The sequence below is a fragment of the Nerophis ophidion genome, linkage group LG06 (assembly GCF_033978795.1).
Source record: "Nerophis ophidion isolate RoL-2023_Sa linkage group LG06, RoL_Noph_v1.0, whole genome shotgun sequence".
Classification (NCBI taxonomy): domain Eukaryota; kingdom Metazoa; phylum Chordata; class Actinopteri; order Syngnathiformes; family Syngnathidae; genus Nerophis; species Nerophis ophidion.
The window spans coordinates 67703081-67718709 of NC_084616.1; the positions used below are offsets into that span (position 1 = coordinate 67703081).

The 15629-nt window shown below is 38.8% G+C and overlaps 1 protein-coding gene across 4 annotated transcripts in view; it reads left to right on the forward strand.

The window, feature by feature from the left end:
• The window catches only part of LOC133555160 (sodium-driven chloride bicarbonate exchanger-like), a 123153-nt gene that overhangs the window by 47921 nt on the left and 59603 nt on the right, over positions 1–15629 (forward strand). For all 4 annotated transcript variants that reach the window (XM_061904692.1, XM_061904693.1, XM_061904696.1 and 1 more), the window contains 3 exons: positions 4280–4440; positions 6077–6265; positions 11867–11955. In XM_061904692.1, coding sequence (XP_061760676.1) covers positions 4280–4440; positions 6077–6265; positions 11867–11955 — 439 coding nt within the window. The remainder of the gene's footprint in view (positions 1–4279; positions 4441–6076; positions 6266–11866; positions 11956–15629) is intronic.

Here is a 15629-nt window from a genome sequence, read left to right on the forward strand (position 1 = left end):
GGCGTGGCGCTGTTGGAAGATTGGCCGTGCCAGCAAACTGAGGGTTCCTGGTTCGATCCCCAGCTTTTAGCAACCTAATGACGTCCGTTGTGTCCTTGAACAAGACACTTCGCCCTTGCTCCTGATGGGTTGTGGTTATGGCCTTGCATGGCAGCTCCTGCCATCAGTGTGTGAATGAATGGGTGAATGTGGAAGCGCTTTGAGTACCTTGAAGGTAGAAAAGCATATGTTGTCTTTGTTGCATATTCAACTGAATATGGGTTGAAAATGATTTGCAAATCATTGTATTCCGTTTTATATTTACATCTAACACAATTTCCCAAGCTTCACGGTGGCAGAGGGGTTAGTGTGTCTGCCTCACAATACGAAGGTCCTAAATAGTCCTGGGTTCAATCCCGGGCTTGGAATCTTTCTGTGTGGAGTTTGCATGTTCTTCCCGTGGCTGCGTGGGTTCCCTTCGAGTACTCCGGCTCTCTCCCACCTCCAAAGACATGCACCCGGGGATAGGTTAATTGGCAACACTAAATTGGCCCCTGCGATGAGATGGTGACTTGTCCAGGGTGTACACCGCCTTCCGCCCGATTGTAGCTGAGATAGGCACAAGCGCCCCCTGCGACCCCAAAGGGAATAAGCGGTAGAAAATGGATGGATGGACTAAATTAGCCCTAGTGTGTGAATGTGAGTGTGAATGTTGTCTGTCTATTTGTGTTGGCCCTGTGGTGGCGACTTGTCCAGGGTGTACACCGTCTTCCGCCCGATTGGAGCTGAGATAGGCACAAGCGCCCCCTGAAACCCCTAGGGGATAAACGGTAGAAAATGGATGGAGGGACAATTTCCCAACTCACATGGAAGCGGGGTTTGTATGTATCTGAAGCATAAAGTTGGCATGAGGCACCACACATTTCCACATAAACATCAGTCGTGATACGTCTAACTTTCCAGTAAAAAAGTGTGTACGCCAGGTTTTTGTGTGAAAGCAAACTTCCCAGCTAACACAAGACATCGATACAACGTTGATTATACATACATTTCCTTTAAAACTGACTTTGAAACAACGTTATGGTAAATGGTAAATTGTTTATACTTGTATAGCGCTTTTCTACCTTCAAGGTACTCAATGCGCTTTGACACTATTTCCACATTCACCCATTCACACACTCATTCACACACTGATGGCGGGAGCTGCCATGCAAGGCCCTAACCACGACCCATCAGGAGCAAGGGTGAAGTGTCTTGCTCGTTGCAAAATAGTTGTATTTGTAAATTGAAACAATGTTGGTGTCTAATGTTGGATCCACTTTGTTGCATGAGAAATTACTAAATTTCAATGGTCGCCATAACCTGACATCGATTAGATGTCATCAAAAAGCATGTTGTTTCAACGTTAGGTTTGAGTTGCTCAACGTCAGCACCTAATTCAGGGGTAGGGAACCTATGGCTCTAGAGCCAGTTGTGGCTGTTTTGATGACTGCATCTGGCTCTTAGATAAATCTTAGCTGACATTGCTTAACACATTAAGTAATGAATAATTCCGCTGGTAATCACAGTGTGAAAAATATTGTTCAAAATATAAAACATTCTGACGCATTTTAATCCATCCATCCGTTTTTTTTCCCCGCACCTGTTCAAGAAGTCGCATCAGTAGTCAGAAGTATTTTAGTTATTTTTAGCTTCAGAATAACAATGTTATTAAAATAATTAGAGACTTATACTCTAAAAATGTTGGTCTTACTTAGAAATGCACGCATTTAGTTGTATTCAGTGTTAAAAAAACAAACATTTTATGGCTCTCACAGAAATACATTTTAAAATATTTGGCTTTCATGGCTCTCTCAGCCAAAAAGGTTCCCGACCCTTGACCTAATTCAACAAGTTCTCAACATTGTTTAAACGTATTGTGCCTGCTGGGTTAATACATGAGGCCTGTGGTCTTTTTTTTCTGACTTTGGACACTGGAAGGTTCCTTTTGCCATCACAAACGCTGAATCTGATATCCTGAATGATGAACTTTCTTAATTGAGTATGACTGCAAAATAATTTACCAAAGCTGTGGGCGTCATCACTTTGGTAAAGAAAGAAATGAACACTATTGAGTTCAAGAAATAACTTGTAAAAAAGGTGATGAAGGTGACGTTTCCCTTGCCCTCCTCCCTCTTAGCAGATGAATGATGCAGGTCCACATTTTATTGGTTGGGCAGTTGAAGTCTACGTTTGAGGGCTAACAAAGAACACGTTTTATTGGCCAAAATGTGCTGATAAATTGCAAAGTTGAGAGTTCGCACATAATTTGGAGTGTTTGCTTTAATTCGCTGCCAGGAAGCCTGATTTTAAAAGTGCAAAATCCTGCAGTGCCTGTGTAATGCACATTATTGTTGTGTGTGTCCTGGGCATGACATTAAAGTGCATCCGGCAGTGGAGGCTCCTCTATGGGGTCTTGGGGCACTAGGAGGTTAATCCCTTTACTATTGTTACCCCAGGTTGCCCGATGGCAACGGCCTAGTACCTGACTGCCCCCTAGCCAGGGATATGGTGAAGACCTCAACAGCGGAGCAGGCGGAAGACAATAGATTTAAGAACTAATACAACAGCTACGACGGCGGAAGAAGGCTGCAGCAGAAAAGGGTCCCCAGTCGTCTTGGACTCCATGTCACTGGACCCTGACACGATTCTGTCAAGGATTGTGTGGTGACTGTCTGTGCACCAGTCTCCCCATGTTAAACTAAGTCACACACAGGCATCCTCTATAAAGGGATACACTCCTACCAGGAGGATCGTCATACTCGTTCGAGTGACCGCCGATGATGATGATTGTTGTGTAAAGTGGTATTGCAGCACATCAGGCAAAAACCAAAATAACTGTTCTTGTAAAGAATAATGTATATCCAATCAATCTGTTTAACAAACCCAAAAATACAGTGGGACAAAAAAGTATTTAGTCAGCCACCGATTGTGCAAGTTCTCCCACTTAAAATGATGACAGAGGCCTGTAATTTTCATCATAGGTACACTTCAACTGTGAGAGACAGAATGTGAAAAAAATTCCAGGAATTCACATTGTAGGAATTTTAAATAATTTATTTGTTAATTATGGTGGAAAATAAGTATTTGGTCAACCATTCAAAGCTTTCACTGATGGAAGGAGGTTTTGGCTCAAAATCTCACGATACATTGCCCCATTCATTCTTTCATTAAAACGGCTCAATCGTCCTGTCCCCTTAGCATAAAAACAGCCCCAAAGCATGATGTTTCCACCCCCATGCTTTGCACGACGAGTTTATACCAAAATAGATACATGGATGATACAGCAGAGGATTGGGTGAATGTCATGTGGTCAGATGAAACCAAAATAGAACTTTTTGGTATAAACTCAACTCGTCGTGTTTGGAGGAAGAACAATACTGAGTTGCATCCCAAGAACACCATACCTACTGTGAAGCATGGGGGTGGAAACATCATGCTTTGGGGCTGTTTTTCTGCTAAGGGGACAGGACGATTGATCCGTGTTAAGGAAAGAATGAATGGGGCCATGTATCGTGAGATTTTGAGCCAAAACCTCCTTTTATCAGTGAGAGCTTCAAATGGTTGACCAAATACTTATTTTCCACCATAATTTACAAATAAATTATTCAAAATTCCTAAAATGTGAATTCCTGGATTTTTTTTCCACATTCTGTGTCTCACAGTTGAAGTGTACCTATGATGAAAATTACAGACCTCTGTCATCATTTTAAGTGGGAGAACTTGCACAATCGGTGGCTGACTAAATACTTTTTTGCCCCATTTCACGTGCACAAAACACATTTTATAGAGAATAATAACAGTAATAAATGTATGAATGAACATTTAACATCACTTTTACCTTTATTGACGATGACAATGAGCGGAGAGAGAGAGAGAAGAGCAAGGGAGTTTTTTTTTTTTTTTTAATTCAATGGTGTTTCTTACCTTCTCTATCAAAGTGATGACACTCACAGCTTTGGTGAAATATTTTGCAGTCGTACTCGATAAAAAAAGTACAGCCACTGAGTCAACAACATGTGGATTCTTTGCCTGGACTCTTCATTCCACAAACGGACTACTTTGTTGCACACAATGTTTAGCTGTACGATAAACCAGACAGTGTTTTAAACCTCAGGCAGAATGTTGGAAAATATTTTCCCTTGAAAAGTGTGTGTGTGTGTGTGTGTGTGTGTGTGTGTGTGTGTGTGTGTGTGTGTGTGTGAGTGTGTGTGTGTGTGTGTGTGTGTGTGTGTGTGTGTGTGTGTGTGTGTGTACGCAGGTGGCTGAAGTTTGAGGAGGATGTTGAGGATGGCGGCGAGAGATGGAGCAAGCCCTACGTGGCCACTCTGTCTCTTCACAGTCTATTTGAACTTCGCAGCTGCATTATGAACGGCACCGTGATGTTGGACATGAGGGCAAATTCGCTGGAGGAGATTGCTGGTAAAACCAAACATTTTTGATCTTGTTTTGTTAAGAGAACTCTCAGTAATCTCCATAAGAAACTATCCTGTTTGCATGGGTCAACGCGAAGAATTTGGAGGTGTTTACGGCCCATGTCTTTTGTAGCTTGTTGTGTTTTTTTAGATACATGACCATTTCCCAACAGTTTGTTCCCCCAATACATTTGTCCTACAAAGCATTCTGCCACTCTCTTAGACATTACCTTACACCAGGGGTCACCAACGCGGTGCCCGCGGGCACCAGGTAGCCCGTAAGGACCAGATGAGTCGCCCGCTGGCCTGTTCTAAAAATAGCTCAAATAGCAGCACTTACCAGTGAGCTGCCTCTATTTTTTAAATGTCATTTATTTACTAGCAAGCTGGTCTAGCTTTGCTAGTTTTAATTCTAAGAGAGACAAAACTCAAATAGAATTTGAAAATCCAAGAAAATTTTTTGAAGACTTGGTCTTCACTTGTTTAAATAAATTCATTTATTTTTTTACTTTGTTTCTCATAACTTTCAGAAAGACGATTTTAGAGAAAAAAATACAACCTTAAAAATTATATCAGGATTTTTAAACACATATACCTTTTTACCTTTTAAATTCCTTCTTCTTCTTTCCTGACAATTTAAATCAATGTTCAAGTATTTTTTTTTTTATTGTAAAGAATAATAAATACATTTCAATTTAATTCTTCATTTTTGGTTCTGTTTTTTCGACGAAGAATATTTGTGAAATATTTCTTCAAACTTATGATTAAAATTTAAAAAAAATATTCCGGCAAATCTAGAAAATCTGTTTAATCAAATTTAAATCTTATTTCCAAGTCTTTTGAATTTCTTTTAAAATTTTTATTCTGGAAAATCTAGAAGAAATAATGTTGTCTTTGTAAGAAATATAGCTTGGTCCAATTTGTTATATATTCTAACAAAGTGCAGATTGGATTTTAACCTATTGAAAACATGTCATCACAATTCTAAAATTAATCTTAATCAGGAAAAAATTACTAATGATGTTCCATAAATTATTTTTTGAATTTTTTCAAAAAGATTCGAATTACCTAGTTTTTGTAGTCATCATTGTCACCGACGTCCCACTGGGTGTGAGTTTTCCTTGCCCTTATGTGGGCCTACCGAGGATGTCGTAGTGGTTTGTGTTGTGGTTTGTGCAGCCCTTTGAGACACTAGTGATTTAGGGCTATATAAGTAAACATTGATTGATTGATTATATCTTCTTTTTTTCGGTTGAATTTTGAATGATAAGGAGTCGAAATTGAAGATGAACTATGTTTCAAAATTAAATTTTCATTTGTTTTCGTGTTTTCTCTTCTTTTAAACCATTCAATTAAGTGTTTTTTTCATCATTTATTCTCTACAAAAAACCTTCCGTAAAAGGAAAAAAATTGTACGGCGGAATGACGGACAGAAATACCCATTTTTTTAATATATATAGATTTGTTTATTAAAGGTAAATTGAGCAAATTGGCTATTTCTGGCAATTTATTTAAGTGTGTATCAAACTGGTAGCCCTTCGCATTAATCAGTACCCAAGAAGTAGCACTTGGTTTCAAAAAGGTTGTTGACCCCTGCCTTACACAGTAAAACAAAGCCAACCCCAGTTTATGCTACTTCTCAGATATGGTCCTGGACCAGCACGAGTTGTCTGGCCCATTAGGTCAGGATGCCAGGAAAAGGATCCGTGAGGCCCTGCTCAAGCAGCATCACCACCAGAACCACAAGAAGCTCGCCAACCGCATCCCGATTGTGCGGTCCTTTGCAGATATCGGCAAGAAGCAGTCAGAACCGCATTCCATGGACAAGAATGGTGAGTTTGTAAAAGAGCTGAGCCGTATGGCTGAAAACTATGTTACAATATATGTTTTTAATATTGATGATTTTTGATACTTTTTATGACTTATTCAAGCCTGCTAATAAATACTGTAGAACAATTGAAAACTTTCCAAAGGGTGCAATGTATCAGTCTTGAAAGTGTCTGGTAGCCTGGTAGGATGAGGTACCGTATTTTTCGGACTATAAGTCGCAGTTTTTTTCATAGTTTGGCCAGGGGTGCGACTTAAACTTATGTGTGAAATTATTAACTCATTACCGTAGAATATCAAATAATATTATTTGGCTCATTCACGTAAGAGACTAGACGTATAAGATTTCATGGGATTTATCGATTAGGAGTGACAGATTGTTTGGTAAACGTATAGCATGTTCTGTATGTTATAGTTATTTGAATGACTCTTACCATAATATGTTACGTTATAATACCAGGCACCTTCTCAGTTGGTTGTAGCTGCAAACCGGTCAACGTTTGATAATTTGTCCCGCGGCCCGGCGGGAGGGGGGGTTATTGTTTTTGGGGTTTTTTTGTCATGAAAAAGGCAGGTTTTTTAGGTTTGGTCCACTAATTGTAAGTGCATCTTGTGTTTTTTATGTTGATTTAATTTAAAAAAAAAAAAAAAAAAGATAATTAAAATTCTTCTGCGGCCCGGTACCAATCGAGCCGCGGCCACTGATATAACGTACACTTATTCAGCCCGTTGTTCACTTTTCTTTATTTATTTTAAATTGCCTTTCAAATGTCTATTCTTGGTGTTGGGTTTTATTAAATACATTTCCCCAAAAAATATGACTTATATTCCAGTGTGTCTTCTATATGTTTTTTTTCCTTCTTTATTATGCATTTTCGGCAGGTGCGACTTATACTCCGAAAAATGTGGTAATAAGATAATTAAAATAGATATGAAGGCAGTTGGAAGTGTCAGGATGTTGCCCCACCGTTATTATTGAGTTGATATATCAAGATATCACAGTTTCTCTTCTCACTCCATGCAGAGAATCCACAGCGAGACAGAAAGACGGCGCAACCAAACTAGTGTTATGAGAGTAACGTGTGTGTGTGGAAGAGTAAGGAGAGGGAGCAGTTGAGTAGGGGTGTGGGAAAAAAACAATTAGAATTTCATTCGCGATTCTCACGTTGTGCGATTCAGAATCGATTCTCATTTTTAAAAAATAGTTTTTTGTTTTTTTTAATCAGTCCAAATAAACAATACAAAGCAATACCATAACAATGCAATCCAATTCCAAAACCAAACCTGACCCAGCAACACAAAGAACTGCAATTAATAGAGCAATTGAGAGAAGACACAAACACGACACAGAACAAACCAAAAGTAGTGAAACAAAAATGAATATTATCAACAACAGTATAAATATTAGTTATAATTTCAGCATAGCAGTGATTAAAAATCCTTCATTGACATTATCATTAGACATTTATAAAAATAATAAAAAAAGAACAATAGTGTCTCGGTGGCTTACACTTGCATCGCATCTCATAAGCTTGACAACACACTGTGTCCAATGTTTTTACAAAGATAAAATAAGTCATATTTTGGTTCGTTTAATAGTTAAAACAAATTTACATTATTGCAATCAGTTGATAAAACATTGTCCTTTACAATTATAAAAGCTTTTTAAAAAAATCTACTACTCGTCTAGCATGTCAGCAGACTGGGGTAGATCCTGCTGAAATCCTATGTATTGAATGAATAGAGAATCCTTTTAAATCGGGAAAAAAAATCGTTTTTGAATCGTGAATCGTGTTGAATTGAAAAAAATAATCGATATTGAATCGAATCGTGGGACACCCAAAGATTCGCAGGCCTACAGTTGAGTGCGTAGTATTGGCGACTGGCAAATGTGTCTGGTTGTGTACTGTAGAAATGAGAATAAAGCGACCAAATTGTCACAAATGGGCGGCCTCGTCATTCAGACCCGAAAGCGGATCTTTAGGCCTAAGAATGTATAGTACCAAAACCATGGTTATAGCCTACCGTTACACCCCTGCCTGATTGTGAAAAAATGGGCCATATTCAGGGCCGCTATAGTTCAATCTTTAGTGTAGAGGAAAATGTAATGCCAAAATAAGCACATTGGTAATCATTTCTGGTGACAGACAGGTTTGCATATAGAACAAGTGTTTATTTAATTCATTCATTATTCTGCAATGTTAGTAATATTAAAAATAATGCATTCTAAAAAAAACAACCTAAAATAACTAACTTAGCAGCATTTGAAAGCAAACATTTAGCCCATTCAACACTAGTAAGTAGGGGTGTGGGAAAAAAAAATTGATTCAAATACGAATCACGATTCTCACTTTGTGCGATTCAGAATCGATTGTCGTTTTTTTAAAAAATCAATTTTTTTTTTTTAATCAATTCAACAAAACAATACACAGCAATACCATAATAATGCAATCCAATTCCAAAACCAAACCTGACCCAGCAACACTCAGAACTGCAATGAACAGAGCAATTGAGAGGAGACACAAACACAACACAGAACAAACCAAAAGTAGTGAAACAAAAATTAATATTATCAACAACAGTATCAATATTAGTTATAATTTCAGCATAGCAGTGATTAAAAATCCCTCATTGACATTATCATTAAACATTTATAAAAATTAAAAACAAAGAACAATAGTGTCACAGTGGCTTACACTTGCATCACATCTCATAAGCTTGACAACACACTGTGTCCAATGTTTTCACAAAGATAAAAGAAGTTGTATTTTTGGTTTGTTTAATAGTTAAAACTAATTTAAATTATTGCAATCAGTTGATAAAACATTGTCCTTTACAATTATAAAAGTTTTTTACAAAAATCTACTACTCCGCTGGCATGTCTTTAGACTGGGGTAAATCCTGCTAAAATCCTATGTATTGAATGAATACAGAATCGTTTTGAATCGGAAAAATATCGTTTTTGAATCGAGAATCACGTTGAATCGAATTTTTTTTATATATAATCGAATCGGGACCCCAAGAATCGATATTGAATCGAATCGTGGGACACCCAAAGATTCGCAGCCCTACTAGTAAATATCATTCCTCTATGGCTAAAACTGACTAAACAAGCAGCTATAAAATACCATCTTATGTTTGGGTCAGTGTGGTATGTTGTACCCTTTTGCATGATTTCTTGTCACATTTTGTTTTTGTGTGTATGTGTGTGTGTGTTGTCCATTGTGCCGTCCGTGGTCCAGCACACCCTTCATCTAAAGATGGCTTCTTTTGTCAAACTATAAAATCTGTGCCTGAACAAATCACCCCCCGTGGAGCTTCAGCCACCGAGGCAGTATGGCAGCGCTGCATATCGAGTGTGACGGCCCCTTGGTCACCGCTGAGCATTCTCAGAAGTCACGTCCTCACCAAAGTCGAGGCAGCGGTTGACGGGAACGAGACCAAGCGTCTTAGCGTCCTCGAGGCAGTTGCACAAGGCTACTTGCCCATTTCGCTGGAAGACCATGAACCCTGCACAGGCAATGATGCAGCTTCGGTAGTGTAGAGATACAGTAGTGTCTGTAGTAGTTTGAAGTCCTCATGATAATACCACAAAATTAGTTTGTTACTAACAACTAACTTTACACTATTTACTGTCGTAGAAACCCACATCTTAACTCACACATAGTTTATTAGCCATTCTGAAACAAAAGCTAAGGGTCAAGGTTATTTATAAGTATTTAAACGAATGCTGATTGTGCACTGGTAGTTCATCCCTTTACAGATCATCATTTACAGAGTAAATGTTTTCTCAGGAGTGAGGAACAGAATGTAAAAGAAAAACAATAAATAAAGTCAGGAAATATATTTTTTTATCAAATTGAGGTTAATGAGTATTACTACCCAATATACAAACCCCGTTTCCATATGAGTTGGGAAATTGTGTTGGATGTAAATATAAACGGAATACAATGATTTGCAAAACCTTTTCAACCCATATTCAATTGAATGGACTCCAAAGACAAGATATTTGATGTTCAAACTCATAAACTTTATTTGTTTTTGCAAATAATAATTAACTTAGAATTTCATGGCTGCAACACATGCCAAAGTAGTTGGGAAAGGGCATGTTCACCACTGTGTTACATCACCTTTTCTTTTAACAACACTCAATAAACGTTTGGGAACTGAGGAAACTAATTGTTGAAGCTTTGAAAGTGGAATTCTTTACCACTCTTGCTTGATGTACAGCTTAAGTTGGTCTTGTTGTTGTATTTTACGCTTCATAATACGCCGCACATTTTCGATGGGAGACATTTCTAGACTGCAGGCGGGCCAGGAAAGTACCCGCACTCTTTTACTACGAAACCACACTGTTGTAACACGTTTCTAGGCATTGTTTTGCTGAAATAAGCAGGGGCGTCCATGATAACGTTGCTTGGATGACGACATATGTTGCTCCAAAACCTGTATGTACCTTTCAGCATTAATGGTGCCTTCACAGATGTGTAAGTTACCCATGCCTTGGGCACTAATACACCCCCATACCATCACAGATGCTGGCTTTTGAACTTTAAGCCTATAACAATCCGGATGGTTATTTTCCTCTTTGTTCTGGAGGATACCACGTCCACGGTTTCCAAATATAATTTTAAATGTGGACTCGTCAGACCACGGAACACTTTCCACTTTGCATCAGTCCATCTTGGATGAGCTCGGGCCCAGCGAAGCAGGCGGCGTTCCTGGGTGTTGTTGATAAATGGCTTTCGCTTTGCATAGTAGAGTTTTAACTTGCACTTACAGATGTAGCAACCAACTATAGTTACTGGCAGTGGTTTTATGAAGTGTTCCTGAGCCCATGTGGTGATATCCTTTACACACTGATGTCGTTTTTGATGCAGTACCGCCTGAGGGCTCCAAGGTCCGTAATATCATTGCTTACGTGCAGTGATTTCTCCAGATTCTCTGAACCTTTTGATGATTTTACAGACCGTGGATGGTAAAATCCCTAAATTCCTTGCAATTGCTTGTTGAGAAATATTGTTCTAAAACTGTTCGACTATTTGCTTACAAATCGGTGACCCTCGCCCCATCCTTGTTTGTGAATTATTAGCATTTCATGGAAGCTGCTTTTTTACCCAATCATGGCACCCACCTGTTCCCAATTAGCCTGCACACCTGTGGGATGTTCCAAATAAGTGTTTGATGAGCATTCCTCAACTTAATCAGTATTTATTGCCACCTTTCCCAACTTCTTTGTCACGTGTTGCTGGCATCAAATTCTTAAAGTTAATGATTATTTGCAAAACAAAAAATATTTATCAGTTTGGACATCAAATATGTTGTCTTTGTAGCATATTCAACTGAATATGGGTTGAAAATGATTTGCAAATCATTGTATTCCGTTTATATTTACATCTAACACAATTTCCCAACTCATATGGAAACGGGGTTTGTAAAATGTGGTTTAGTACTTGGTGTAAAAATAATTGTTGGCAAGCACAGAGATCTGATGTTTCTTTTAGTTGTAGTACTTGTAGTAGTGTCCTTTTCCCCTTTTTTGTTGTTTTAGTGTGCCTTTCCTCACCACTTTGGGCAAAAATACAATTGTATTATTTCCTTTACAGGCCAAACCGTTTCCCCACAGTCCCAGCCCGCCACCACTGAAGGAAAACAAGACGTCAGCAGAGAAAACAGTGCAGTCGACTTCAGCAAAGTGAGAGACCGCTGCTTCTGTTGTTTATCTGCTGAAAGCGAGCCTGGGCCGAATTACTTGTGGTGTATATTTGATTTAAGATCGGGTACCATGACAAACCTTCAACTTTAGCCTCTTATCCTGGGAACACGGACACAATGTAACAGGAGGACAATCATATTCACAAAATACTGTTTGGAAATACTCAGATTAAAGCATTTATTCCTCCATGCAATATTATTTGTATTGTACGTAATTGCAGAAGCAATCATGAGCATAAACATAACCAGCTGTATTTGTTTACAGATTGCTTACAATGTTGTGCTGTACCGAATGTTCCACATAGAAATACAATCTCTAATACATTGTTAAACCCCCTCCATACCTAGGAATTGCTCTGGTCTGTGCCTGCATTTCTAAGTCAGTCAGTTAGTTTTTTACTCAGTAACATCACTCAAAAAGTTTTGGGCAGATTCGGATGAAATTTATAAAGAACAATTAATTGGATGTGGGGGATTATCTGGATCAGGGGTCACCAACCTTTTTGAAACCAAGAGCTACTTCTTGGGTACTGATTAATCTGAAGGGCTACCAGTTTGATACACACTTAAAAAAATTGCCAGAAATAGCCAAATTGCTCAATTTACCTTTACTAAATAAATCTATATATATAAAAAAAAATGGGTATTTCTGTCTGTCATTCCGTCGTACATTTTTTTTCCTTCTACGGAAGGTTTTTTGTAGAGAATAAACGATGAAAAAAACACTTAATTGAACGGTTTAAAAGAGGAGAAAAGAGGAAAAAAATGAAAATATAATTTTGAAACATAGTTTATCTTCAATTTCGACTCTTTAAAATTAAAATTCAACCAAAAAAAAGAAGACAAAAACTAGCTAATTCGAATCTTTTTGAAAAAATTAAAAAAAAAATGTATGGAACATCATTAGTAATTTTTCCTGATTAAGATTAATTTTACAATTTTGATGACATGTTTTAAATAGGTTAAAATCCAATCTGCACTTTGTTATAATATATAACAAATTGGACCAAGCTATATTTCTAACAAAGACAAATCATTATTTCTTCTAGATTTTCCAGAACAAAAATTTTAAAAGAAATGCAAAAGACTTTGAAATAAGATTTAAATTTGATTGTAAAGATTTTCTAGATTTGCCAGAATAATATTTTTGAATTTTAATCATAATAAGTTTGAAGAAATATTTCACAAATATTCCTCGTCGAAAAAACAGAAGTTAAAATGAAGAATTAAATTAAAATTGTATTTATTATTCTTTGCAATAAAAAATAAAAAAATACTTGAACATTGATTTAAATTGTCAGGAAAGGTTAGGAAGGAATTTAAAAGGTAAAAAGGTATATGTGTTTAAAAATCCTAAAATCATTTTTACGGTTGTATTTTTTCTCTAAAATTGTCTTTTTGAAAGTTTTATGAAGCAAAGTAAAAAAAATAAATGAATTTATTTAAACAAGTGAAGACCAAGTCTTTAAAATATTTTCTTGGATTTTCAAATTCTATGTGAGTTTTGTCTCTCTTAGAATTAAAAATGTCGAGCAAAGTGAGACCAGCTTGCTAGTAAATAAATACAATTAAAAAAATAGAGGCAGCTCACTGGTAAGTGCTGTTATTTGAGCTATTTTTAGAACAGGCCAGCGGGCGACTCATCTGGTCCTTACGGGCTACCTGGTGCCTGCTGGCACCGCGTTGGTGACCCCTGGTCTGAATCATTTTTATTATGTTACCGAATGTTTACATTACGAGGCTAAACTTCTCTGTGTGTATGGATGGATGTATGCATCAATCAAAGTCAATCAATCAAAGGGCTGCACAAGCCACAATGACATTCAACCCAATGGGATGACAATGAGAAACCTTGAAGGGGACGGCAGCTGTAGGAACCCCCCCTTCTACCGGGCGACAGGTGCAATGGACGTCGAGTGGATCTAGCATAATATTGTGAGAGTCTAGTCCAGGAGTAGGGAACCTATGGCTCTAGACCCAGATGTGGCTCTTTTGATGACTGCACCTGGCTCTCAGATAAATCTTAGCTGACATTGCTTAACACGGTAAGTAATGAATAATTCCGCTGGTAATCAGTGTGAAAAATAACGATCAAAATATAAAACAGTCTCATGCATTTTAAATTCATTCATCCGGTTTCTACCGCATCTGTTCAAGAAGTCGCATAAATGGTAAGAAGTATTTTATTTATTGTTGGTTAGCTTCAGAATAACAAAGTTATTAAAAAGAATAATTCTCTAAAAATGTTGATCTTACTTAAAAAATGCACGCATTTAGTTGTATTCATCCATCCATCCATCCATCATCTTCCGCTTATCCGAGGTCGGGTCGCGGGGGCAGCAGCCTAAGCAGGGAAACCCAGACTTCCCTCTCCCCAGCCACTTCGTCTAGCTCTTCCCGGGGGATCCCGAGGCGTTCCCAGGCCAGCCGGGAGACATAGTCTTCCCAACGTGTCCTGGGTTTTCCCCGTGGCCTCCTACCGGTTCGACGTGCCCTAAACACCTCCCTAGGGAGGCGTTCGGGTGGCATCCTGACCAGATGCCCGAACCACCTCATCTAGCTCCTCTCGGTGTGAAGGAGCAGCGGCTTTTCTTTGAGTTCCTCCCGGATGGCAGAGCTTCTCACCCTATCTCTAAGGGAGAGCCCCGCCACACGGCGGAGGAAACTCATTTGGGCCGCTTTTACCCGTGATCTTATCCTTTCGGTCATGACCCAAAGCTCATGACCATAGGTGAGGATGGGAATGTAGATCGACCGGTAAATTGAGAGCTTTGCCTTCCGGCTCAGCTCCTTCTTCACCACAACGGATCGGTACAACGTCCGCATTACTGAAGACGCCGCACCGATCCGCCTGTCGATCTCACGATCCACTCTTCCCCCACTCGTGAACAAGACTCCTAGGTACTTGAACTCCTCCACTTGGGGCAGGGTCTCCTCCCCAACCCGGAGATCGCATTCCGCCCTTTTCCGGGCGAGAACCATGGACTCGGACTTGGAGGTGCTGATTCTCATTCCGGTCGCTTCACACTCGGCTGCGAAGCGATCCAGTGAGAGCTGAAGATCCCGGCCAGATGAAGCCATCAGGACCACATCATCTGCAAAAAGCAGCGACCTAATCCTGGGGTTACCAAACCGGAACCCCTCAACGCCTTGACTGCGCCTAGAAATTTTGTCCATAAAAGTTATGAACAGAATCGGTTGTATTCAGCCTTAAAAAATATATATTTTATGGCTCTCACGGAAATACTTTTAAAAAATATTTGTCTTGTATGACTCTCTCAGCCAAAAAAGTTCCCGACCCCTGGTCTAGTCCATAGTGGCTCTAACATAATAGTGTGAGAGTCCAGTCCATAGTGGGGCCAGCAGGATATCATCTTGAGTGGAGACTATGTATGCTATCGGCCTCAGCCCCGCGTCCACCCACAGAGACAAAGAGATTGGACTGACAAGAGGGTTCACTCCATTTATTTAAGCAAAATAGCTGAAAAGGTTATGAGCAGATTTCGATGATTTTTTTTTTTAGAATTGAGCCAGATCACCGTCTCAATTCAGATTGTGTTTAAAGGATTCCTTGCTAGATGTAAGTCTGTGCTCTCTGAGTGCTTTCCTAGTTATTTTCCATTTTCCTGGTCAGTGTTGTTCAACTTTCACACA